Below are 23,238 nucleotides of genomic sequence, written 5' to 3'. Positions count from 1 at the left end.
ACCTGCGCCCTCCCCGCAAAAATCCCGCCTCCCGGAGTTCCCCGAAGGCGCATGCGTGCAGCGTTGCCTCACTGAAAAAGACTACAAACTCCAGAGATACTTGCGGTGTCTCGCGCAAACGTCCGGAGTTGAATGTGGCAAAGGCTTCCAAGCGGAGGAAATAGGTTCCACTGGTGAGTTGGGGGTCGTTTCGCGTACCCCAATAAACGTGAAGAGCGTTCAACCCTGTCAGCTTGCTGGTGGGGGCCGGAGTACCCTTCTTTCAGCACACCCACCCTTCAGTTTTATCTCCGTTTTGTCGTAATAGGGGCGTGGTTGTTCGCGATCCCTGCATCTGTCACCTGGGGTCAAGGCTCGGCTCTTGCCCTTACAGACCCTCGGGACGACTCCGCCTCAGCGCAACTATGAACTTGGAGCGGGTGTCCAACGAGGAGAAGCTAAATCTGTGCCGGAAGTACTACCTGGGTAAGGGCCGATTCCTAGAGTCCCAGGAGAAGAGAGGGGACGGGGACAGGACTAGAGCGCCCGAGGGAAGAGGACCTGGGGACTTGGATTCTTGGGTCTTAGTTGCGGACTCCTGGGTCTGAGGGAAGGGTCTGAGACCTGAGGAAAGAGGAAGCTGGGGCCTCAACTTCTGGGTCCCAAGAGACGGGGGGAAGCTGTGGGGCTGGATTCTGGGTCCTGAGAAATAGACGATTGAAGAGTCAGATTTTTGGGTCACAGGGAGGAGCCAGAATTCCTAAATCTCTGATAGAGATCTCCATTTGAACTTGGACATGGGAGAGGGCCTTCTGTCCTCTATGTAGAAGTTTGGGGCGGGGGTGAATATCACTGCTTTTTGTTACAGTTTTGTTGCTGTTGTTGTTTTGTTTTGTTTTCCCTTAGGTGGGTTTGCTTTCCTGCCTTTTCTCTGGTTGGTCAATATCTTCTGGTTCTTCCGAGAGGCGTTCCTAGTCCCGGCGTACACAGAGCAGAGCCAAATCAAAGGCTGTGAGTCTAGGACACAGATGAAGGGAGGCCATTGGGTGTCCAGAGGGAATGATGGAGGTTTCAGAATTCTGGGGCTCCCAAAGAGAAGAGAGGGCCAGTCTGGGGGAGACCAGAGGGCAGTTGGAGGCCAACCTTACCCATTCCTGTTCCTTCTTACAGATGTCTGGCGCTCAGCTGTGGGCTTCCTCTTCTGGGTGATTGTACTCACAACCTGGATCACCATCTTCCAGATCTACCGGCCCCGTTGGGGCGCCCTTGGTGACTATCTCTCCTTCACCATACCCCTAGGTACCCCCTGATAGCTTCCTACACAGGCCTGGGACTTGCTCATTCTCTCATTCTCCCAGGATGGGCTCCTCGACTCTAAGCCCCTCTCAAGCCCCTAAGACTTGTTCCCATCTCCTGTGTTCTTTGCTGACATCCCCCAATAAAGGACTCTAATCCTCTGTATTGACTTCCTGGATCTTTTGGAGGTTGAAGCATAAAATGGTTATTAATATTCAGAAACGTGTATTGAATGCTCACTTTGTGCCAGGCTTAGTGCTTCACACAGTAGTGCAATCCTTCACTCTATGAACCCTCTGAAATAGGAATTTTCCTGCTCAGGAACCCTATTTTACAGATGCAGAATAAGAAAGAAACAATGCTTCCATTACTAGGGGCTGCTATCCTGTCCTGGGGGTGTGTGAATTTGAAAACTCTACTTTCCCACTTGGCCTCAGTACTCTCATCAGAAATGTGGGTACCGGGGCACCTGGGTGACGACTCAGTAGGTTAGGTGTCCAACTTCGGCTCAGGTCATGATCTCACTGTTCATGACTCGAGCCCTCCATCAGGCTCTGTGCTAACAGCTCAGAGCCTGGAACCTACTTTGGATTTTGTGTCTCCCTCTCTCTCTCTGCCCTCCCCTGTTCATGCTCTGTCTCTCTCTTTCTCTCAAAACATTAAAAAAAAATTTTTTTTAAGAAATGTGGATATCAATACTACCTCTTAGAATTTATCAGACCCAAAGCATCTGTGGTAAATGGAAGTTTCCCATTTTCTGAAGGAGATGTTGTCTGCAGCAATAGACATAGCCAAGAGCTTTATCAGAGAAAGCTTCCTTGACCATCCTACTTAAAATTTCAATCCTTAACGTTGGTACTCCCTAAGTGCCTTGAGGTTGCATTCTTTCTTTTATTACATTTCTTTTAAACTGTTTTACTTCTTGTAATCTTACATCCTCTGAAATATAAGCTCTATTACGGCAGGAATTTTTGTCGGTTTTGTTCTGTGCAGTGTCCCCCGTGCCTAGAAGAGTGCCTGGCACGCTAATAAATATTTGCTAAGTAAATGGTTGCTCCTGAGGAGAGATTAACAGGTAGCTGGCACCTGGCGAGTGCTCAGTAAGGTTGAACCCGGCCTAACTCCAGACTTGTCTTCTTCTCGGGGGCAAGAAAGACTCCTACGGTTAAATAAATCTTGGTAATAGCTAAATTGGTTTTCCTCAAAGCTCCTAACACTACAAGTTCCAAGAAACCTCACGCAGCCCTGATCCTACGTCTCCCACCGTGCCTCGCGCGGCGCAGGCGTTGTTACCCTGGCTGCGTCTCGGAGGTAGAACTACACCTCCCAGGAAGCACCGCGGGATGCCGTTGCTTTGTTTCCGGAAACGGGGCCTCAGAAAGGTGGGACTTACAGCTGGGAGCAGATGGCAGCGGTGTCAATTGGTCAGGGACGAGATCGACGGTGGCACTGCCAAATGGGAACAAGCAATTGCCAAAGGGACCCGCCCACAGAAGGGAAACAGAGGAGGTGGCGGCTGTAGTGGCGGTCGCCGCCGGACACTGCTCAGCGCGGGGGACTGGTCGCACACAAAGCTTATCTTTGACCTCTTCCCGTCAGTCTTCGGCCTCCATTTATGACCCTAGGCTCTTTGGCCTCCTCTGACCCAGCTAGCCACACCTCAGACCCAAGCCATGTTTCCGGTGAAGGTGAAAGTGGAGAAATCAGGTGAGGACCCCGAGGTAGGGGGCCTGTAGGGGAGCACCGGACCCATCAGGGTGTGGGAGTCCCGATAGATAAGATTATCGCGATCAGACGGACCACGCGACTTCTTCCTGCCGCCCACCTGACCATCGCTATGTCAGGCATTGAACGATTTTTGCCATCTTCATACCCTCCCGGTCTGTGTTGAAGGTAGCGTTGAGATTGAATGGTGGTGGCTCAGACCGTGTGGTACAGTAAGACCCGGGGATCCTGAGACGTGTGACAATGAAAAGGACACTTCTTGCCTCTGCCTCGGTTTCCCCATTTCCAGCAGTGGTCATGAGGCAAGCATTGTGCTCAGCACTTGAAGTGCAGAGAAGCATTTAATCCTCCCAGTCCCTGTATCCCAGTAATCCTAGGAAGTAGGAAATGTGGTAGATTGGGAAACCGAAGCTGAGAGAGAGGAAGTCATTTTGGGTTGGGTCCGAGCTGATGGGAACCCAGGACTGGCATGTTAATGAGGGTGGTGGGAGAGGCATGGAATCCAGACCCCCAAAAAAGCAAAATGATGTGTAGGGTGTTAGATGGTATAAGTTCTAATAAAACGAAACAGGAGAAGGTAAGATCAGGAGTGAGGCAAGGTGGGGCACCTGAGTGGCTCCGTCCGTTGAGCCCTGTGACTTCAGCTCAGGTCATGATCTCAGGGTTCATGAGTTCCTGCCCCACGTCCAGCTCTGTACTGACAGCCCAGAGCCTGGATCCTGCTTAGGATTCATTCATTCTCTTTCTCTTTCTCTCTCTCAAAAATAAATAATTAAAAAAAAAGAAAGAGTGAGGACAGATGAGGGAACAGCAAATCAGATGTAGGAAATAGCTCTGAAAAGGTCCTGAGGTGGAAGACTCATCTGCCACGTTCAAGGCCCAGCAGAGAGGCCAGTGTGTCTGGAGCAGAGAGAGTCAGGTGGAGAGTGTGAGATGATGGCAAACAGGGAGAGGGAGGAGGACAGTTCTTGTGGATCCAAATTAGGACTTTGGCTTTTGTTCTGAGGGAAATGGGAAGCCAAAGGAGGGTTTTGAACTGAGGAGTGAGTTAATAAAGATCCCCCCCAAATTCAAAAAAAAAAAAAAAAAAATCATGAGTGGAAGAGTAAAATATAATGGCCTGACTATAGATGATGGTGGGGGCGGGGGGGCAGGCAGGGTCATTGGAGGCCTGTGAACACCAGGCCAAAGAGTTCAGACTCAGTCCTGGGGAACTACGGAGTGGTGGACTATTCTATGCAGGGGAGGATCAGGGTGGGTTTGGTTTTCCAAAGAGTCTCCTGGGCACGTTGTGCAGGGTAGGTCAGAGGAGGAGATTGAGGCTGGGAGCCTGGGGGAAGGGAGAGAACCAGGCTAGGGAGAGAGCAGAGAGATACTCAGGAGGCCAAGTGGACAGGCCATGGGGTTGGTGAGCTGGGGTGGAGGAGGATGAGAGGTGTCTATTATGAGGCCCAGTGAAGGACTGGGGGAGTGGGGCTACCCCAGAGATGGGGCCCCAGGAAAAGTGGTAAAGTTTAGAGAGACACTAGGCCAGTATGGACCCAGTAGATGGTAGGGGCCTAGGGGATGTCCAGGGGGAGGTATCCAGGAGACCATGGGATCCCAAGGTCTGAGGTTCAGGAGAGAAGCAGGGCCTAGGGAAAGAGATGTGGGTATGTATGATTTATACCTGGGCTCTTGTCCAGGGCTCTCTGTTAGAATCTCAGCTGCCTGCAGCCCTTCACCCCCACCCTGCCTCTCCTCCGTGCTGTTGGGAATCCCTGCCTCTCTCATCCCAGGGCTGGCAAAGCATGTCCCCAAGCGTCCTTCCAGGCTTTGAGCCCTGGACCAGAGTGATGCTAGGTACTGGCTGGAACGAGAGCAAACACCCCACAAGGGCGAGAGGAGAATATTTATAACATCATCACCTCTTTAAGTTCTATGATGAGGGGAGGCAAACACACAGGCTAACAGAGCCAGGAATGCAGGAAGGTGGGCCCATATCTCATTTCGAGCGGGGCGGTGGGGGGGGGGGCCAAAAATGGATATTTTAGGTGCAGTCTCTCAATTATTACATGTTGTCCACTTAGATTCAGTTCAGATTTAAAATAACACCACTGCCTCAGGCAAACAGACCACATCTGGGAGCTAGATTCTGCACCCAGTTTGAGTCTCTGCCTTATAACTTCAGCTGTGGAGTGCCTGAGTGCAAATCCTCAGTCCTGCAATTTCCTAGCGTAACTTCTCTGTGCCTCAGTTTCATCATCCATAAGATGGGGACAATCCTATCTACCTGCCAGAGTTATTGTGAGAATTTAATGGGTTAATACGTGTAATGTGCTTGGAACAATTCTTGGCACATAATAAGTACTCTGTACATCTTACTGTAATTGCATCTTGCTAAGAGATTCATATATAACATAGGTTTGTTTAAAAAAAAATTTAACATTTTATTTATTTTTGAGAGAGACAGAGCACAAGTGGGGGAGGGGCAGAGAAAGAGAGGGAGACACAGGATCTGAAGCAGTCTCCAGGCTCTGAGCTGTGAGCACTGAGCCCGACACGGGGCTTGAACTCAGGAACAGGGAGATCATGAGCTGAGCCCAAGTTGGACACTTAACCAACTGAGCCACCCAGGTGCCCCAACATAGGTTTATTTAAACCTCAAACGGTCCTTGCACATAGGTATCATTGGGAGACCTATTTTCAAGTTGAGGAAACAGGCTCAGTGAGGTAAGGTGACTTGCCTTTGGTCACACATGAGCACGTGGGACAACCCTGGAACCCGGAGCTCTTGCTCATCACGTCAGTTGTCTTTGCCCACTGCACCGCCCAATGTGCCTGGGCCCGGCCGTAGGCTTGGATGTGAATGTCCTTCTTCAGCCTGGTTGGCTGCCCACCTGCGGTGGGCCTTAGAAGCGACTCCTGGTTGGTATCTTCTTCCCCAGAGTTGGAGATGGCCAAGGCCCGGAACCAACTTGATGCTGTCCTGCAGTGTCTGCTGGAGAAGAGTCACATGGACAGGTTGGGACCTAGCCCAGCAGGGGTTATGGGTCGTCCTGGGTGGATCTGGGTAGGACCCCAGAGGCTGGCTTAGGGAGGAAGGGGCCCAATGGAAAAGCTACTTGGTGCCTTCCCACTTGCCCCTGGGAACCCTGAGCCCACAGTTCTCTTCCACTAGCAGGGAGCGCCTAGAGGAGGAAGCTGGGAAAACCCCCTCGGACACCCACAACAAGTAAGTTTTGTTAATGGGATCTGTATCTGAGGGCTCGTGCTGGATAACTTCCTTCTTCATCCAGGCTCTGACCACTCTGCCCCACACTTCCTCCACCGCAGTCCTGACCACCCTGCATGTACAGAGACCCTGTGGCAGCAGAAGCTTAGGTTTCCTTATGGTTGGCACTTCCAGCCCTGGAGGCTTGGGTGGGACGCAGGGTCTAAGAGTTCGGTGGGGTCCCTGTGAACATCTCAGTCTCCTCAGGGTACCTTTTGGGGTTTTAAGCAGGCATTTGTTTTAGAATCACCTGCTGACATCTTGTCTCTCTCCCCACAGGGATTGTTCCATTGCATCTACCGGCAAACGGTAAGGTGGCAGGGGCCCCAGCCAACTGACAAGAAGTCTCCAGCCCCTGCCCTGGTCCTGATGTTCTCCTGCCCCACACAGACCATCCGCCCGCTTCCCCCACCAGCGGAGGAAGAAGAGGAGGGAGATGGATGACGGGCTGGCTGAGGGAGGGCCGCAGCGATCCAGTGAGTAGGCGGTGACTCTAGAGGGCAGGCCATGATGGGGAGCTATGGGAGGATGTTCACACACCTTCCCCTCCCATCACCCTAGACACATATGTGATCAAGCTGTTTGACCGGAGTGTGGACTTGGCTCAGTTCAGTGAGAACACACCATTGTACCCAATCTGCCGTGCCTGGATGCGCAACAGCCCCTCAGTGCGCGAGCGAGAACGCTCACCCAGCTCACCACTGCCCCCACTGCCTGAGGATGAGGAGGTTGGATGTGTGGTGGGCCCCCTCCCAGCAGCCAGTGGGGCAGTGGGTAGATAACCACAGGGTGTCCTCCCAAAGCTAGTGGGATAGACAGGCACAGGTCTCTGTCCCTCAGTGATTTCTGGTCTGATGAGGCACACAGATATGAACATTTTGGCTGAGAGTATGGATGGAACTCCCTAAACCAGACGGATACAGCTACCTGGCCTGAAAGGGAGAGGGAACAGGGTTCCCTTGGGCAGATAGATGTGACCAAAAGCTGGGGGGCTCAACAGGGGTCCTTAATGCAAAAAGGTGTAGCCACCTGGCCTAGGGGAGAAGATGGGGGTCGTTGGGCTGAGCAGGAGTAACTGGGGGTCCCTGGGCTGGGCAGAGGTGGATGGGGGTCCCTGGATTGGACAGGAGACACTCCTTTGGCATGGCTCTTAAGACAGGCCACTGTGAGACCCTCATGTCTATTGTCACTGGATGAGGCAGGAGGGGTGAAGTATATAGTGCTGGCCTTCTTTAACTCTCTTGGGCCCGGGGTGGGGCCCTTGTTTCCCCAGAGTTCAGAGGTCACCAGCAGCAAGAGTCGCGATGTGTACAAGCTGCCTCCACCCACAGCCGCTGGGCCATCTGGTGATGCTTGCAGGTCCCGAATTCCATCCCCGCTGCAGCCTGAGACCCAGGGTACCCCCGATGATGAGGTGGGTATGCAAACTGACCCAGGGCTATGGGGCATATGTTACGAGGCTCGGGCATGGCCACCCAGCCTGGCTTCTCTGTCCACTCAGCCCTCCGAGCCTGAGCCCTCACCATCCACACTCATCTACCGCAACATGCAGCGCTGGAAACGCATCCGCCAGAGGTGAGCATCCCCATCCTGTTTGCACCCCTGTGGCCTCTGCCCCAACTGCTGAGTCCTCCCTCTGCTTCTCCACCCCCACCACAGGTGGAAGGAGGCATCTCATCGGAACCAGCTTCGGTACTCAGAAAGCATGAAGATCCTACGGGAGATGTATGAGCGCCAGTGATGTTCCCCTGCTCCCCACATCCCCCCAATAAACATTCCCCTCCTTCACACCTTCACACTGGCCTCTGCTTGCTCCAGCCTATTCTTCCCAGCCCAGACATAAAGCAGTTGGTACCAGCTCTATCACATTTATTCGGGGAGTGGGCCTAGGTAGTATGAGGGGATAGGGGTGGCAGGGAATTCAAGGAGGGAGAAGGATTGTGGGGAACCGAAGAAAAAGTGGCTGCTTGGTTGGGTCTTGGAAGGTAGATTGCCTGGGATATGTGGTTGGAGACTTAGGGGTTAAGACAGAATGACTGGGGGGTTCTGGGTAGAGTTGGGGATGGGGCTTAGGATATCTGTGCAGAATCTGGGGAGATGGGGTGGGTGTCTGTACAGTCTGAGGCTGAGGGTCCTGCTTGGCCTGAAATAGGTGTCCAGGGGTGGGGGTCAGAAAAGGGGCTCAAGAGTCTGGGGGTGGCTGGCTGGGGTTTCAAGTCACAAGATGGGTAGGGGGAGTAGTGTCCAGTTGGAACGAGGGGGAAGGATCCAGAGTCTTGAGGACCAGGCCTAGATGGTCTGGGGTGGGAGGTCTGGGCAGTCTGGGATATTTGAGGGGTGGAGAGGGATTATGCTTGACTGATCTAGGGTGGGAGCAGGGCTGGCCACACCATAACATAGTGTCAGAGTGGGGAAAGGATCAAAATGGGATTTGGAGATGTTTTAACAGATGAGTCAGAAGGAAGCAGAGGAGGGAATTTTGAGTGGGTTTATATTGCCAAGAAAGTGGGGTCAGTGGGGCTGGAAGACTGTAGGCTGAAGGGTTGTGCTTGTAGGGCCTGGAAGCTAGGGAGGTGTCAGGGGGTTGAAAGCTGGAGGGGGTATGAGAGTGGGAGCGTCAGTAGAAAGGTCTAGGTTACCAGGGCAGAGCCTAGTTGGGAAGGGTCAGGGTAGGATCCCAGATTGGGTGGGTGGTTTTGGCGCGCTCAGGACATCTGGCTGGGTGGAGTCAGGTCGGCTTTAAAAGAGGGGGCCAGAGGCGGCTCCCAGGGTTCAGGCATGACCGCCTACTTGGCAGCAGCCTGCGGCGGCGGTGGAGCCTGGGCCGTCGCCTGGGCTGTAGCGGGAGCGGCCTGGATGGACAGGACGCCCTCAGGAGACAGCGCAGACGTCACGGCGGCAGGGTCCACACCAGGCGGCAAGCGGTAGCGGCGGTGGAACTCGCGTGCGATGTATCCATGCTCATCCTGGAGAAAGAGATTTGAGTGGCTCCGCCCTTTCCCTATAGACGCCCCGTCGCTCCGGCCGGTGGGTCCCGCCTACGCATTCTGGTCCCACCCCCGCCAGCGGGCTCACCGGGCGCTCCTCGTGGCGCGCATGCACCTCCACGTGGTCGCCAACAACCTTGACGGCGATTTCCTCTGGGGAAAAGTGCTTCACGTCCAGCAGCACCGAGAAATGCCCAGGTTCCGTCGGGACCTAAGCACAGTCGATCGTCATGGCTGGGGCGGGGGGGGGGGGGGGGGAGGGGAGGGAGGGGGGGCGGGGGAGGAGGCTCCCAGGGCCCAGCAAGGCCCCTCCCCCCGCCCGTTCCGGGGCTGCCCCTGCCCCAGGCCTCCGGAACTGGGCAGTCTCCCTTCCCACTCCTAGCCCCAAAGGATGTCTTCACCCGGAATAGCTGGGATCACCCCTCCCCCTGTAATCACAGATTTTCCTCTCACACAGACTGATGAGGCCCTCTTGTGCAAAGTCAGGGACCTCGGCTCTCACAGGGTAACCCTGCCCCTTCCCCCAGTGTCAAGGACCCATAGCCAGCGTATCCTTTGGACACTGAGTCCCCAGCCCCCTTCCTCTCAGAACTCCTGGTGCCCTTATTGTACCCCCTCCCCACCACCACCAGAAATTGCCAAGATGCCTCTTCCCCCAGCCTCCAGAGTCTTCTCTTTACTCTCCCACTGGAGTCACGGAGCCGCTTACGCCCTCAACAGTTACCAGTATTCATCCTCCACTTCCCCGAGTGGCCAGGCCCCCCTTTCTCAAGTCACAGGACCCTTCCTCTGTCTCGAGACAGAGGGACACCACATACAGTCTCCAAACTCTTCCCCGAAAATGACAAAACATTCCTTCCCCTCAGGAGTCCCTGGGAACCCACACGCCCCCTTCAGAATGACTGAACGCCCCCTTTTCGCCGGATCACCGGTCTCCTTCAGCCACCAACGCTCCCCCTCGGAGTGACCGCCGCACCCTATCAGTGACTCAGCCATTCCAGCCCCTCAGAGCTGAGCCCCTCCTCAGAGGGTCAGGGACCTCCCACCCCCTTCAGTAATCCGACCGCTAAGATTCCATACTCCGGCAACTCTAGAAGCCCCTCTGAGTGGCCGGACTTTCCACCCCGCTCAAAGTCAGGGGACAAGCCTGCCTCCCCCTCCCCCCCCCCCCAGGATGACCGGGGCCCCAAGCCTTGGAAGTGGCCGGGTTACCGCCCTCCCCCAGGCCTGGCACCTGGGCGGCAGGCAGCGCCACGCTGGGTGCGCGCAGGTAGTAGGGGGCCAGCGTGGCGGGGCAGAGCGCAGCCAGCTCGGCTTCCAGCAGCCCCTCGCCGAAGCGCTGGTCGAAGAGGCGCCCGGGCAAAGGGGCCGAGGCGCGGCGCAGCCAAGACGGCTGCACAGGCACGGGGATCTCCATCCTGCTTCGCCGCCGCCGCCGCCCCTAGGCTCCGCAGTGCCCCTGCGTGCGCGGCAGCCGCTCTTATAGTACGCCTTGTGTCCGCCCCTCGGCGGGCCGCCCGGGGACACTGGGACCGCGGCCAGCGCCGGCCATTAATAGAGCCTTATTTAGAAAGCCCAACAATGACTTGGCCATTTATTAAGCGCCTGCTGGATGCCAGAGGTGATCCCCCAATTTCCCAAAGGGGAAACTAAGGCTGAGGAGGCGCAGCCTTGCCGAGTAGGTAGAACAGCACGGTATTTGGGACCCAGGGCCACCGCGCGGTTCGCAGTCCCTTTAATCCATTCCCGCCCCGCAGGCAGCTCCGGGGATGACGTAGATGGCGGTCTTAGGAGCAGATTCTTGGGTACAGGGAATGTGATAGCCAGCCAGGCTGTCAGGAGGACACAAAACAGACCCTACTCCCATCTCAACAGGGCCTTCGGCCCAGCCCCCCGGCAAGCCAGGCCTAATTCTGGGCCTCTGACTCAGCCTCGGGTGCCCAGGGTAGTGGGGTCTGCCAGGTGAGCAGCAGCCAGAGGGCGCGGGCACGAACAGTCCAGGCTGGCCCCCCAGGGGCCGCGCGCCGGGCCCGAAATAGCTCATTTTGATCCCACCATTTCGGCTAGCAGCCCAGGCCTGGCACTTAGTGCAACCAGCTGCTCCTGCAGCAAGACAGAAGTGGTTAATGACCCCGCGGGACCGGTTGGCTGGTCCGACGGATGAGGGGCTCTGGTTAGAGAGGGGACGGATTGCTCTGCAACGCGAAAGGCGGTAGTTATATTGGAGTCCATTTCTGCAGCAAAAGGGGGCGTGGCTAGAACACCCCGCTGGATAGCTAGTGTACTTTGGAACTCTTCCTAACCGCGAGCTCACCCTCAGATCCTTTCCATTGGTCCACAGCCTTGCCAATTACTGCCGCACGCTACGATTCTCCAATCAAACATGCTCTCTCAAGTCAGACCGACAATACAGCCAGTTGTGAGACATCTCCCTTTGGCCCCTTTCCAATTACTTTTATTTTCCTCTCCATCATTGGTCGCTTTGGAGGCCGCTCTCTTTAGCGTCGGCACTCCCAGAAAGGGGCGGGCCTGACAAGGCATTGCTAAGCGACCAAGCTGTGCGCGGGGTCAGCCCAGTGAAGGAGCTTAGCAGGCGGAAGCGCCCAGGTAGCTGCGGGATGGACCGCAGGTGAGCGATCCTTCCCGGGGACCACAGGAGGCCTGGGGAGGACCTAGAGTGAGATTAACACAGCCTTGGGTCAGATTTGCTAGGGTCCGGAGTCTCTTTCTCAACCGCATTGGAACTACAACTCCCAAGATGCTCTACATCCTCTGGCTGCTCCAGCCTTGGACTTCATCATCTCGGGGGTCCCGTAGCGTTTTATGTTCCGCTTTCTAAGTGGCCCCAGGACTTTTCATTTTCCTCTAAAGATGCCCAGTGTCCTCTTGGAAATTAAATGTTTTAATTTTAAAATTTCCCCCAGACTCCTATGGGTCTTGGTTTTGACCTTTCTTTTTCTTGCTTAAGGCGGAGCCCAGTTACGGGGACTGTAGTCCATTTACTGTTTTCTCCTCAGTGTCCCAAGGACTTATGGGAAATGTACAGTGATAGGTTTTAGGCTTGTTTCTTTTCTTTTCTTTTCTTTTCTTTTCTTTTCTTTTCTTTTCTTTTCTTTTTTCTTTCTTTTCTTTTCTTTTCTTTTCTTTTCTTTTCTTTTCTTTTCTAATGTTTTATTTATTATTTTTGAGAGAGAGAGAAAGACAGCATGAGCAGGGGAGGGCGGGGGCGACGAAGAATCGGAAGCAGGCTCCAGGCTCTGAGCTGTCAGCACAGAGACCGTCTTGGGGCTCGAATTCACAAACTGTGAGATCATGACCTGAGCCGAAGTCACGGATGATGCAAAAGAGATACAGATGCCCAGCCTCCTTCCAGATATTATGATTCTTTTGGCCTAGGGTGAGGACCTCGCATCTGTATTTTTTAAAGTCTCCTAGATTGGATTAGGGTTAAGAGCCACCAGTTAGCAGTTCCTTGGTTTTCTGAGACTGCTTCAAGGGCTGGTGGGAATCGAGCCTCTAGTATCATTATCTTGAATGTGCAGTGACACTTCATGGGAATTATAGTTCATCTCTTCCAGGAATCCATGGGAATTGTAATCTGGTTCTGCCCTCCTCTTCCAACCTTGCAACCCGACTCCACCCCGCAACCCCCTAACAGGGCTGCACTGACCATGCTCCGCTTGCAGCCTTACTCTCCCCTTGCAGTCTGCCAGTTTTCTCAGTCGGAGACAGCCCCTTTGAGGATACTGCCCTGGATCAAAGCCACTACTGGCCATCCCGAAGCCAGACCTGGCACCCCAAGGTGAGGACACCCCATAGAGAGTGCTGTATGTGAGCCCAGTGATGAGGGAGTGACTAGAGGGAAGGAGGATATGTGATGAGAGATAGGGGTAGGAAATTAAGAGACAGTCCCTCCTGCCCTCCCTACAGCTCTGCCCTTACTCAGTCCTCTGTCACCTGGATCCCCTGTCATAGCCCCAATCACTGAGTTGTTGCCATTGTAGGATGTGTTTCCTCCCCTCTGGACTGAGACACGCTTCGTGTGTGTCTTCGTTCCCCTACAGGGATGACCCTTCAGCCCTCACTTTCTTCTCCCCATCTCCATATCTTAGACCCTGAGCCTGTCCAGGTCCCAGAAGTCCAAGCTCCCCAAAGTTCCTAAGGCTCTGGCCACAGGTCCCAACTCCTCTGAGCTGTTTGAAGAGTCCTGGCCATCCAGCTCAGAGACCCCTTCCCCACCTAGCACCACTGAAGAACAGAAGGGAGCCTCCCCAACACCCACCCTGGTTGACAGCCGGGAGTCCGTGGTGGCCAAGTAAGTACCAGGAGCCCTGGAGGGAAAGAAGGGTTTGGGTCAGGAGGGGGCAGGCATCCCATAATAATCATCATAGCCAGAGTTGTTAATGCAGCACTTTTAGAACCACACTTCATGTGTGTTATGAAGTGCTCTGGAGCTAGGCTGCCTGGGTTCAAATCCTAGCTCTGTCACTTACCCTCCAATCTGGGCCTCAATCTGTAAATTGGGATATTAATAGCATATATCCCCCTGGGGCTGTCTTAAGCTTTCAACGAGTTACTGTCTATAAAGCTTCTATAACAAGTACTATAGCATAGTGAGTACTTGGATTTGTATGCTACAAGTTCAGCTGCTTTAATAAAGAGTACCAAATTAATTGGGGCTTAATCAAGAGAACATTTACTTCTCCCTCACCTAACAGTCCAGGTAGAAGCAACCAGGGCTGATATGGCAGCCCCTAGTTGAGATGTCAGGGACACAACACAGTTTCCTTCTATCTTGTTGCCTCCCATCACTAGGCTGTTGCTCTTTCCTTTATGGACCAAAATGGCTCCCAGCCACATCCACTTTCCAGAATCACATCTCCTCATACCCTGTTGGTCAGGAATCTAGTTACATGACCATAAAACTGTAAGGATCCCTGATAAATATACCTGTAGAAGACCTGTCCAGTCTTATATAGTCCTATATAATATTGCATTATTATATAAGAAAGGAGAACAGATGTTGAGGGACAAGTAGTAGGTACTTCCATGGTACTTGATAAACGTCACTATTGTGACTGTTATTGTCATAATTATTTGGCTCCACTCGTTCACCCACCTCCCATTCTCTGATGCTCATAGGTACATAAACCGGTTCCGCCAGGCTCAGCCTACAAGCAGAGAGGAACGCCAGCCTGCAGGCCCAGCTGACTTTTGGTGGCTGCGGCCTGAATCTCCAGACACCAACAGTCAACTTGCAGCAGGTACCTGCTTCAGTCCCATCCACTCCCAGCTGAAAACCTTTCCTGATCAATCAATGTCCCCAGCAGACATTCCTCATACCCCACCAAAGTCAACTGGGGCTTCTCAGCAGGAGCCCGTGAACCAGAAGGAAGACCCGACATAGCAGTCTCAACTCTTGCCAAGGTGATGAGCACATCTCAGGCTAAGGCTGTGGCCCCCCTTCAGGAAATGAAGCAGGTGACATCCTCATCCACTTCCTTCCCTCTGTACCTGAACTGACAGCTCCAGCCCTGGGATAGACTTAGAGTCCATCCCAGTTCAAGGAAGCTTAAACAAAAAAGAAGGATTTGTTGGCTAATACAATCAAGAAATCCAAATGCTCTCAGGCATGGCTGGATCCAGGTGTTTGGACAGTATTAAGAGGAACTCAACTCTCTTGAATCTCTGTTCCTCTTTGTTGGGTTCAATCTCAGGCAGGCTTTCCCCGTGAAGTCACGAAGATAGCCTTAGTTCGCTCTAGGTTTCTAACTTACATAGTTAGTTTAGCGGAAAGAGGAGGATTTTCCAATAGTTCCTTCCAGAGCACCAGGGCTTACTCTCATTCGTTCATCTTTGAGCCAATCACTGTGGAACCAGAGGACAGATTGTTGCGATTAGCCAGTCTTGGTCAGGAAGGTGAGGTCAACCCTTTTCCCACAACAATGACTACAAGGGAGGGGAGGAGGGGGCGGAGGGGCGGGGGTGGATCCACAGAGGAACACTGGGTCCCCCTTCCCTGAGGAGGAGGAGGAGCAGATTCTAAGCCAGCATGTGAGGGTACCAGGTGGAGTGCAGACTGGACTTCGGGCCCTCTGTCCAGAGCCCCTTTCCCAGCACCCTTTGAGGTGGGGGCTGGCCTCTGACCCCTGTCACCTCACAGAGCCTCAGCACGTGGAACTCACCCCTGGTGGACCTGGAGACGCTGAGCCTGCAGAGCAGAGCTGCCAGGCTGCTCAAACGCAGGTGACTTCCCTGCCCTCATCGTCCCCACTCCTACAGCTCTGGGCCCAGCCCACTGCCTCTGAGACCTCTGTTGCCTCACTTCTGCTTTCTCCCTACAGCAAGGCCTCCGTCTCCTCCTCCTCACTCAGCCCTAGCGATGCCAGCGGCTCCTCATGCCCCGTCAGCTCTGATGGCCTCTCTCCCTTCTCCATGACCTTCACCCCTGACTCCAGCAAGGACTCTGACCCCAAGGCACACGGTAAGTTCTGAGGCCACGATTGAGGGCAGTCTGGATGTGAATCCCAGCTCTGACATTTACCAGCTGTGTCACCTGGGACCTTTCTGGGCCCCTCTGTTTCTGCAGCTTTAGAACAGGGTTAATAAAGGAGTCGGTGAATAATGCAGGGTGCGCTTACCGCCGGTCTGTGAACAGTACCTATCATTAGTATGGCAGGCTCTCTCCCTGCATCCCGTTTGCAGTTCTGAACACAGATGTCCAAAATCGGAAATTAGCTCTTTGCTAATTTGGCACCATACCTGATTTGATGCAAAATCTGACCTAAAGAGTATGAAGGCTGTTTATGATCTCTGTGTATTTCATTTAGGGTGACTAGTCGTACAATTTTTGCTATGGTTGTGTTACATTGAACCACATGAAAATCTCTGTAAGTAAAAGGTGGTTGAATATTGGCAATTTCGTGTTGTTCAGCGAAATGCTAATGTGTTTGAGTCTGGTGTACTGACCCAGCCCCTTGGCAGTGCTGTTCACATCGTGTGACTCTGCTAAAGCATGCAAACTGTTGAACTCTCCATTGCTGCCGTCTGAAATTTTCAGACTTCAGAGGTGGAATGAAGGACCTGGGTTACTACTGTCATCATTGTTGTTACTGTTACTCCATGCCCAGGGCCTGGGATGATGCCGTGGTGCACAGAACAGATGCTCTGCGCATCTCATGGGGCTTAAGTGAGCAGGGACAGGCAGGCACAGTGAACAGACAGGCATTCGTGCCTGGTGCGTGACCCTGCCTCCTTGTCTGATTCTTTGCTCCTTTTCAGCTTCACCTCACCTTTTATTCACCTTTCCTTCCTAAGCCTCAGTTTTCTCATCTGTAAAATGGGGGTAAAACTAGTATGTACTTCATGAGTTGTTCTGCAGAAATGTATTCATTCTTTCATCTAAAAAACATTGAATACCGGGACGCCTGGGTGGTTCAGTCAAGCATCCGAGTTCAGCTTAGGTCATGATCCCATGGTTTGTGGATTCAAACCCCGCGTCAGGCTCTGTGCTGACAGCTTGGAGCCTGGAGCTTGCTTCAGATTCTGTGTCTCTCTCTCTCTGTCTACCCCTCCCTTGTTCATGCTCTGTCTCTCAAAAGTAAGTGTTAAAAAAACACACACACACACACACAAAAAAAACATTGAATACCTGTTGTGGATGAGGCCCTGTGAGTGGGCTTGGCGATTCCACAGTGAACCAACCATACATGGTCCCACCTTCATGGTCCTCATAATATAGTCAGTGTAGGGCAGAAAATAGCTATATAACCCCACAAACAAAAGTGAAATGTAAGCAGAAATGAAGGCCATGCGATGGTTGTGATGCTGGGAAGTCACAGAAGGCCTCCGGGGAAGAGGGGCTATCTAACTGGAGACTTGAACAATGATGGTGGAGACAGTAGCCCTCTAGCATGTACTCAGGACCTGAGGTGGGAGGGAACATGGTACAGACAATGGACTAGAAAAGGCAAGGGATGCAGGGGGTGAGAGTAGCCTGGGGTAAGGTGGAAGAGATTGGCAGGAGTCAGATTACATTGGGCCAGGTAGGCACAGGAGGCATTTGGTCATGATCTTAGTACTAGGGAGCCATGGAGGATTCTGAGCAGGGAAAGGATGTGATCTAAGTTGGGGATTAACAGACTCCCTCTGGCTGCTGTTGACCCCCTAGTGAGAGATGCTGGTAGTTTCACTTGGGCCAGAGCCTGAGGAGCAGAGTAGAGGGAAGTGGCCAGGTTTGGAAGTAGAGTCACAGGATATAGAGGGGAGTGAGGGAGAGAGATCCAGGGTGACACCCCCCCTTCTCTGTGCAACATCAAATGACAGGTCTTTTAAGAGACAATGGTAGCCCTACTGATCATTATTGATGAAGTTATGCTCTGAATGATCGGAATGATATCCATGTCCATTTGCCCCACTGAACTGAGGACAACCAGTGGCCTTACCCTTAGTCACTGCGGTATCCCTAGCACGGGTCTGGGCACTGCAGTTCAATATAATCAGTTCATTTGGCATTTATGCCACAGATACTGGTGGCACCAGGCCTTGTTCTTGACACTGGGGATATGAGAATGGTCAGACAGAAATAATCACTGCCCTTGTGTAGCTGCCAGAGATACATAAACAAAGAAGTGCCATACTGAGTATGTTAGAATGTGAAAAGTACTAAGGAGAAAAATGGAACAAGAAAGAGGATTGGGAGTGGTAAGGCTGGGGGTTGTTGTGGTTTTAAATAGGGTAGCCAGGGAAGACCTCACTAAGAAGGTGATACTGAGCAAAGATTGGAAGGATTTGAGGGACTGAACCCTGTCCATACAGGAGGGAACAACATGACAGGCAGTGGGAACCACAAATGCACAGGCTTTTGCTTTTTACCAGGACAGGTGCAGCCTGGGGAGGGTTCTAATCCAGGAGGGCCCTGATCTGACTCAGGTGTTCCCAGGCTCTCTCTGGCTGCAGGGTAAATAGATTGGGAGGACAGAAGTAGAGAAACAAGAGAAAAGGTTCCTGTTGGGTTGGCCCCAGGTAAGGGCAGTAAAGAGGGGGAGAAGTGAAGGGCCCCTGGGTGGCTCAGTTGGTCAAACGTCTGACTTTGGCCATCATCATCTCACAGTTCATGAGTTCAAGCCCCATGTCAGGCTCTCTGCTGACAGCTCAGTGTCTGGAGCCTGCTTCGGATTCTATGTCTTCCTCTCTCTCTGCCCCTCCCCACCCTCTCAAAAATGAATGTCTAAAAAAATTAAAAAAAAAAAAAAAAGAGGGGGAGAAGAGGGCAGATTCTGGAGCATCTGTCTTGTTTACTGCTGTATCCATAATGTCCAGGCACAAAGTAAGAGCTCAATAAATACTTGCTGATGAATAAAGAATTGTATGATGGCAGCTTGAGAAGCCCAGGAGTGCTCTATCCCTGACTCCGCTTCTTTTCTCACTTCCTATTTGGATGAGGAGTTGGGACATTATCTGGAGAGCTTGTCTGAATAACTTTCTGGTACAGTTAAAAGGTATATAAACAGACTGTCCTTGGTTTGCTCATCACCCTAGCCCCTCTCTGCTTACCCCACAGGAACACCAGCACATGCCCCCATCCCTGCTCCAGCCCCGATCTCCTCCCAGGCACCCTTGCGTCCAGAGGATGACATTCTATACCAGTGGCGGCAGCGGCGGAAGCTTGAAAGGGCTCGAGGAGGGCAGGGTGATGGAACCTGGGTGCTACCCCAGACTCCTGCCCTCACCACTCCAGTGAGATGGGGGAGGGAGGAGCTTGAGGGGGCTGGAGGGAGGGATGCTAAGGAGAGCTGGAGGAAAGAGGAGCCTGGAGGCGACTGAGGACCCCTCTACCCTTTCTCTTTATCTCAGGTCCCTGTCCCTGTTTGTCGACAAGCTCCCGCTGCCCCTGCAGAGTCCCTTGCTTCCTTGGGAACCCAGCCTAATTGCGTCCCACTTTGGAGCAGTGTAACCCGGCCTGGTCCCCTGGAGGCCTTCTATATGGAGAGGCCTCCTATTCCGCCAGGGTTCTCTCCACACATCTTTTGGGGCCCCAGCCCCCATGGGTTCTTCTGGGCCCCGCAGCCTGGTCCCTGGGTACCTCTCGGGGCCATTCCTCCCACGCCCTTCGTCTCTACCCCTGCGCCTCCGGGTTCCACTCCGGTGCCCCAGGCCTCCACCGCGGCACCTTCAGCCTCCACCTCCCCGCCCCCAGCCGCCCCCCAGGATCCGCCCGCTCTTGGGCCAAACTGCCCCGCCCAGCCTGAGAAGCAGGGCCCCAAGCCTGGGAGTGGCAGAGCCCGGCGCCGCGAGTCCGCTGGGAGAGTCACGGCAGCTGACGAGGGTCCTGGCCTGCAGCTCAGAGGCGCCCTGGGCCAGGTAGTAGCCGCGCGGCTTTTCCCGGACAGCCTGGAGGACACGCCCCCTCACCTTGAGGGCCCACCTCTGGCAGAGACTGAATCTCAGAAAGTCAAGGCCACACAGCCCCAAACCAAGGTTACACCCCCTCTATCTGGATCCCATTTTCCCAAAGAACAGACCCCGCCTAGTCGGTCTAAAGCAGAGTCTCGGATTGCCAAGGCCAAGCTCCCCCTAGCGATGTCGGAGCCGAAGAAGGACAAAGACACTCCCTTGGCTGAAGCTGGGTATCTGAAACCCAGAGTCCCGCCCCCTCCAGCTAAGGAGGTGTCCGCTTGCATCGAGGCCCCGCCCCCTTCCTTCAGGGCGGGGTCTCTGGAGGCGGTGGCTACGCCCCCGTCCGCTGCTGACCACGCCTCCTCAGATCTGCTCTGCCAGGCCGCCCGACTTCTAGAGGCTGCAGAGGGTGAGCTGATGTGCGTGGCTGCCCAGATCTGGATAGTAGTCCAGCACCCCACGAGTCAACCTCTTGGCGCTCCCTCTGTTTCCCCTAGACTCTGACGGCAGCGAGTTCCAGGACGACCCTGTACTGCAGGTGCTAAGAGTTAAGAGGGCCGAGCTGAGGCTGCAAAAAAGGTGACCATCACCAGGATCTACAACACGCCTTTCCCAGAGCCATCCACAACCCCAGACCCCAATCCTGAGCACATAACCACCTCAGCTTCTACAACCCCGGATTTTTTGCAGGAAAGTGGCCGCGCAGTTATCGCTCTTACTGGACCACACTGAAGACCAAGCGACTTGGTCTCCTCCAACCAGATCACCTTCCAGGTCCCCAGAGAGGCGACTGCAAAAGGAAGGAGCTTCTCTTGAGACCAGACGACGCTGAATTATACAAATTGTATTTTTCCCAATAAAATATATTTTTCAAGTTACTTGGTTTCTCTGAGAGTTGTTCTGGAAAGGCTAAGAGTCGTGCTAATTAAGAGAAATGGCTTCCTGCCTCCCCCTATCTGCGGTACCTCTGCCCTGCCCCACCCCACTCTAGTTCCTGACCATTGGCACAAAATCTCTTCTGGTTTCCTCTCTGAGGAATCCTCTCTGAGGTCAGGACAGGGAGGGGTTCCAGGACAGATTTCAGGCAAGACTGGACTTACCTTAGCTGACTCTCAACTCCGAGTGGATCCTCCTGTCTCAGCCGAGACCAAAGGGCTGTCCTTTGGGTATGAAACTAATGGGGGTCATCAGAGTGCTGGGCAATGGTCAATCCTCAGTCCACACCCTGCTTGAGCCAGAAGCAGCATTTAGTGTGCTGATACCTCCCTCCCTGAAACACCTCCTCCTTACCCTTCCAATGCCCCACCCCACTCCTCACCTCTCTGGTCACACCTTGTCATTGCTCCAACCTGTCACCTTGCATGTCCCAGGTCCTTGCCTTTAACTATCTGTACTCATTCTCAGGCATCTCTAGCCCATCTCTATTCTAATAGTCCCCAAATTCCAATCTTCACCCTAGACCGGGCCACTGAACCTCAGGTTCCTGTATTCCGCCACCTGTTCCATTCCTCACCATTTCCATGCCAATGCCTACTGTCTCAAAGTTCACAGGTCTTAAACTGAGCTCTCAATCTTCCCCCTAACTTGCCACTCTGGTTTTCCTGTGCTCTATTCTAGTTGCCCAGGCCAAAAGCCATGTGGCCATTCCTGACTCCTCTTTCCCCCACCCCACAGTCAGTCAATTTGGCTAGCAATTCCTTTAAAATCTATCCGGAATTTAACCCCTTATTCTTCCACTGCCCTCACCCCAGCCTAAGCTATGGCACCTGGACTATTGAAAAACCTATTGTTTTGTCTGCAAATTATTTGACACACTTCCCATCAAAAAGTAGATTCTATGCCCCTTCTCCTTGAAACTGGATAAAACTTTGTGACTGTCTCAACAAATAGAATGCAGAGGAAATGATACTGTTTTAACTTTCTAAACCAAATTAGCCAAGATGATACAGTATCCCCCTGATCTCCCCCTCCTTTTGTATGCTTTGGAGCCCTGGACTTCCATGTAAAAAGTCCAGTTGCCATGCTGGATAGGGATTTTGGTTACACAGGTGTATGCACTTGTCAAAATTCAGTGAAATTTCTGAATGTCATTGTGAAGTTTACCTCAAAAATAAATATTGAACTCTAGTTAAAGATATGCATGCTGAAGTGTTTAGGGGACAGTATACCAATGCCTATAATTTATTTTGAAATACATCCAAAAAAATAGTAAGATTAATGAAACAGGATGAATAGAGTAATAAGTGAATTGAGATAAAGCAAATACAGTAAAATGTTAATTTTACTGTAGGATCTAAGTGGTGGATCTATGGGTGTCAACTGTAAAATTGTTCAACTTTGCTGTATGTTAGAAAGTTTTCATAATAAAATGTTGGAGAATGTATGATCAGGATTATGTTGATATCTGTATTTATTAAAGAGGGAGGATAGGATAGGTTTCTATTAAAAGTAGCTTCTGTATGTCATAGACATGGCATATATTTGTCTTCAGCCTTTTTGAACAAACCACACAATTAAATGAAATAAAAAAGAAGGAAATAGCTGTTTAGATATAAAGAGGATTTCTGAGGAAGTTACGTTCAAGCTGAGACAGGTAGGAATCAACTAGTTGACAAAAGACTATCCTAATTACTATTGCTGGATTTTAACTCATCTCCAAGCCTTAGTGACATAATGCAATCATTTTGTTATGTTCATGGATTCTGTGAGTCAGATATTTGGACACAGCACAGTTGGGGACAGTTTATCTCTGCTCCATGTAGGCAGGATATATTTTCCCTTCCTTTGAATACTGACGTAGCCACAAATTAAGTGATTAGTTTTTGAATGAATGAGAGAATGAATCAAAGCTATACTTTCTGAGGTGAGGGGCCCTGTTGAGAACATGACCAGTGAAAGTCTTCTTGGAAACAGCATTGTTATAGTGTTTTCTGGACCTGGCTCAAGTTAGAGGCGGAAAGATTGGGATTGGCTTTATAGGAGACCTGGTCATGTTCTGCATTGCGGGCTAAACCAGGTCATATGAAAAAGGAGTCAGAGCCGGAGGCCGGCCTGTAAGAAACAGTAGAGGAGGAGGTAAGGACAATGTGGGAAGGGCAAAGATTATGTCCCAGGCAGGGTATCTGAGCCAGTGAAAACCATCCATGGGCAAATGTCCTCAGTATTCTGTGGGCGGTGTCAGGGTCAACTGACAAAGCTGGAGCTAGAGGATTGAGACCTTGAAAAGCTACTTGGGGGTGGAGAAAAGCCCTGAGGCCATGGAAGAATCCAATTAAGAGTGTCAGAAGGGGGAAAACAGTGTCAGAGGAGTGGTCACTGAGAATGGACTAAGGGGAGAGCCCAGGGCTTAGTGTTAGAAGTGTTGGAAGCAAAGCATAAAGAACCTGGGGGTGTGTCTCAGGAGGGCAATGACAGCCAATGAAAAGCAGTCATGGGCGCGGCGCTGTCAAACTTCGCGGGGCGGGACCGAAGAGGCCGAGCCAGGGATGGGACCAAAACCCAAGCCAATGAAAAGCCGCTAGGTGGGCGGGGAGTCATCCTAAGGCCAAGGGAGGAGCCAATGAAAAGCGGCGCCGCGTCCCCACTGCCCCGCCTCCGTGG

At 52.6% G+C, this 23,238-nt stretch overlaps 4 protein-coding genes and 1 long non-coding RNA gene across 21 annotated transcripts; 3 read left to right on the top strand and 2 right to left on the bottom strand.

The window, feature by feature from the left end:
• The first annotated feature begins 13 nt into the window (after positions 1–13).
• PSENEN (presenilin enhancer, gamma-secretase subunit) lies at positions 14–1,436 on the top strand. 2 transcript variants are annotated; one of them, XM_003997920.5, is made up of 4 exons: positions 14–173; positions 308–465; positions 886–990; positions 1,150–1,436. In XM_003997920.5, the coding sequence occupies exons 1-4, from the start codon at positions 133–135 to the stop codon at positions 1,287–1,289; spliced, it is 444 nt and encodes a 147-aa protein (XP_003997969.1). In that variant the 5' UTR covers positions 14–132; the 3' UTR covers positions 1,290–1,436. The 2 variants fall into 2 exon arrangements, with proteins under 2 accessions (XP_003997969.1, XP_006941475.1); XM_006941413.5 differs by having other exon boundaries at positions 114–173; positions 374–465.
• Positions 1,437–2,630: 1,194 nt separating this feature from the next.
• On the top strand, positions 2,631–8,049 carry LIN37 (lin-37 DREAM MuvB core complex component). Of its 3 annotated transcripts, none has more exons than XR_006590609.1 (9): positions 2,631–2,982; positions 5,928–6,003; positions 6,161–6,214; positions 6,533–6,562; positions 6,644–6,729; positions 6,815–6,981; positions 7,527–7,667; positions 7,733–7,828; positions 7,913–8,049. XR_006590609.1 is itself a non-coding variant. In XM_003997910.6 (9 exons), exons 1-9 carry the CDS (start codon positions 2,949–2,951, stop codon positions 7,992–7,994), a joined length of 741 nt encoding a protein of 246 aa, XP_003997959.1. In that variant the 5' UTR covers positions 2,633–2,948; the 3' UTR covers positions 7,995–8,049. The 3 variants fall into 3 exon arrangements, 2 of the variants coding, with proteins under 2 accessions (XP_003997959.1, XP_011288322.1); XM_003997910.6 differs by having other exon boundaries at positions 2,633–2,982; positions 6,164–6,214; positions 7,755–7,828; XM_011290020.4 differs by having other exon boundaries at positions 2,633–2,982; positions 7,755–7,828.
• Positions 8,050–8,105: 56 nt separating this feature from the next.
• Positions 8,106–10,728, bottom strand: HSPB6 (heat shock protein family B (small) member 6). Its single transcript, XM_011290021.4, has 3 exons — positions 10,475–10,728; positions 9,329–9,451; positions 8,106–9,219 (listed from the first exon to the last, which is right to left on the bottom strand). The coding sequence occupies exons 1-3, from the start codon at positions 10,655–10,657 to the stop codon at positions 9,040–9,042; spliced, it is 486 nt and encodes a 161-aa protein (XP_011288323.1). The 5' UTR covers positions 10,658–10,728; the 3' UTR covers positions 8,106–9,039.
• A 984-nt stretch (positions 10,729–11,712) lies between these two features.
• On the top strand, positions 11,713–20,516 carry PROSER3 (proline and serine rich 3). 12 transcript variants are annotated; one of them, XM_023245472.2, is made up of 11 exons: positions 11,713–11,869; positions 12,946–13,042; positions 13,353–13,555; positions 14,383–14,504; positions 14,615–14,721; positions 15,404–15,486; positions 15,585–15,724; positions 18,803–18,978; positions 19,096–20,047; positions 20,136–20,217; positions 20,329–20,516. In XM_023245472.2, exons 1-11 carry the CDS (start codon positions 11,859–11,861, stop codon positions 20,468–20,470), a joined length of 2,115 nt encoding a protein of 704 aa, XP_023101240.2. In that variant the 5' UTR covers positions 11,713–11,858; the 3' UTR covers positions 20,471–20,516. The 12 variants fall into 12 exon arrangements, with proteins under 12 accessions (XP_023101240.2, XP_023101239.2, XP_023101238.2 ...); XM_023245471.2 differs by having other exon boundaries at positions 14,612–14,721; XM_023245470.2 differs by having other exon boundaries at positions 14,594–14,721.
• On the bottom strand, positions 13,521–23,238 carry LOC109494631. 3 transcript variants are annotated; one of them, XR_006590611.1, is made up of 4 exons: positions 23,022–23,238; positions 20,739–20,863; positions 15,018–15,108; positions 13,521–13,571 (listed from the first exon to the last, which is right to left on the bottom strand). It is a non-coding gene; the product is annotated as an uncharacterized LOC109494631 (long non-coding RNA). The 3 variants fall into 3 exon arrangements; XR_002149625.3 differs by lacking the exon at positions 13,521–13,571 and having other exon boundaries at positions 14,721–15,108; XR_006590610.1 differs by lacking the exons at positions 13,521–13,571; positions 23,022–23,238 and adding an exon at positions 20,957–23,013 and having other exon boundaries at positions 14,721–15,108.

This window comes from Felis catus, chromosome E2, assembly GCF_018350175.1.
Source record: "Felis catus isolate Fca126 chromosome E2, F.catus_Fca126_mat1.0, whole genome shotgun sequence".
Classification (NCBI taxonomy): Eukaryota; Metazoa; Chordata; class Mammalia; order Carnivora; family Felidae; genus Felis; species Felis catus.
This window is presented reverse-complemented; position numbering and strand designations above follow the sequence as displayed.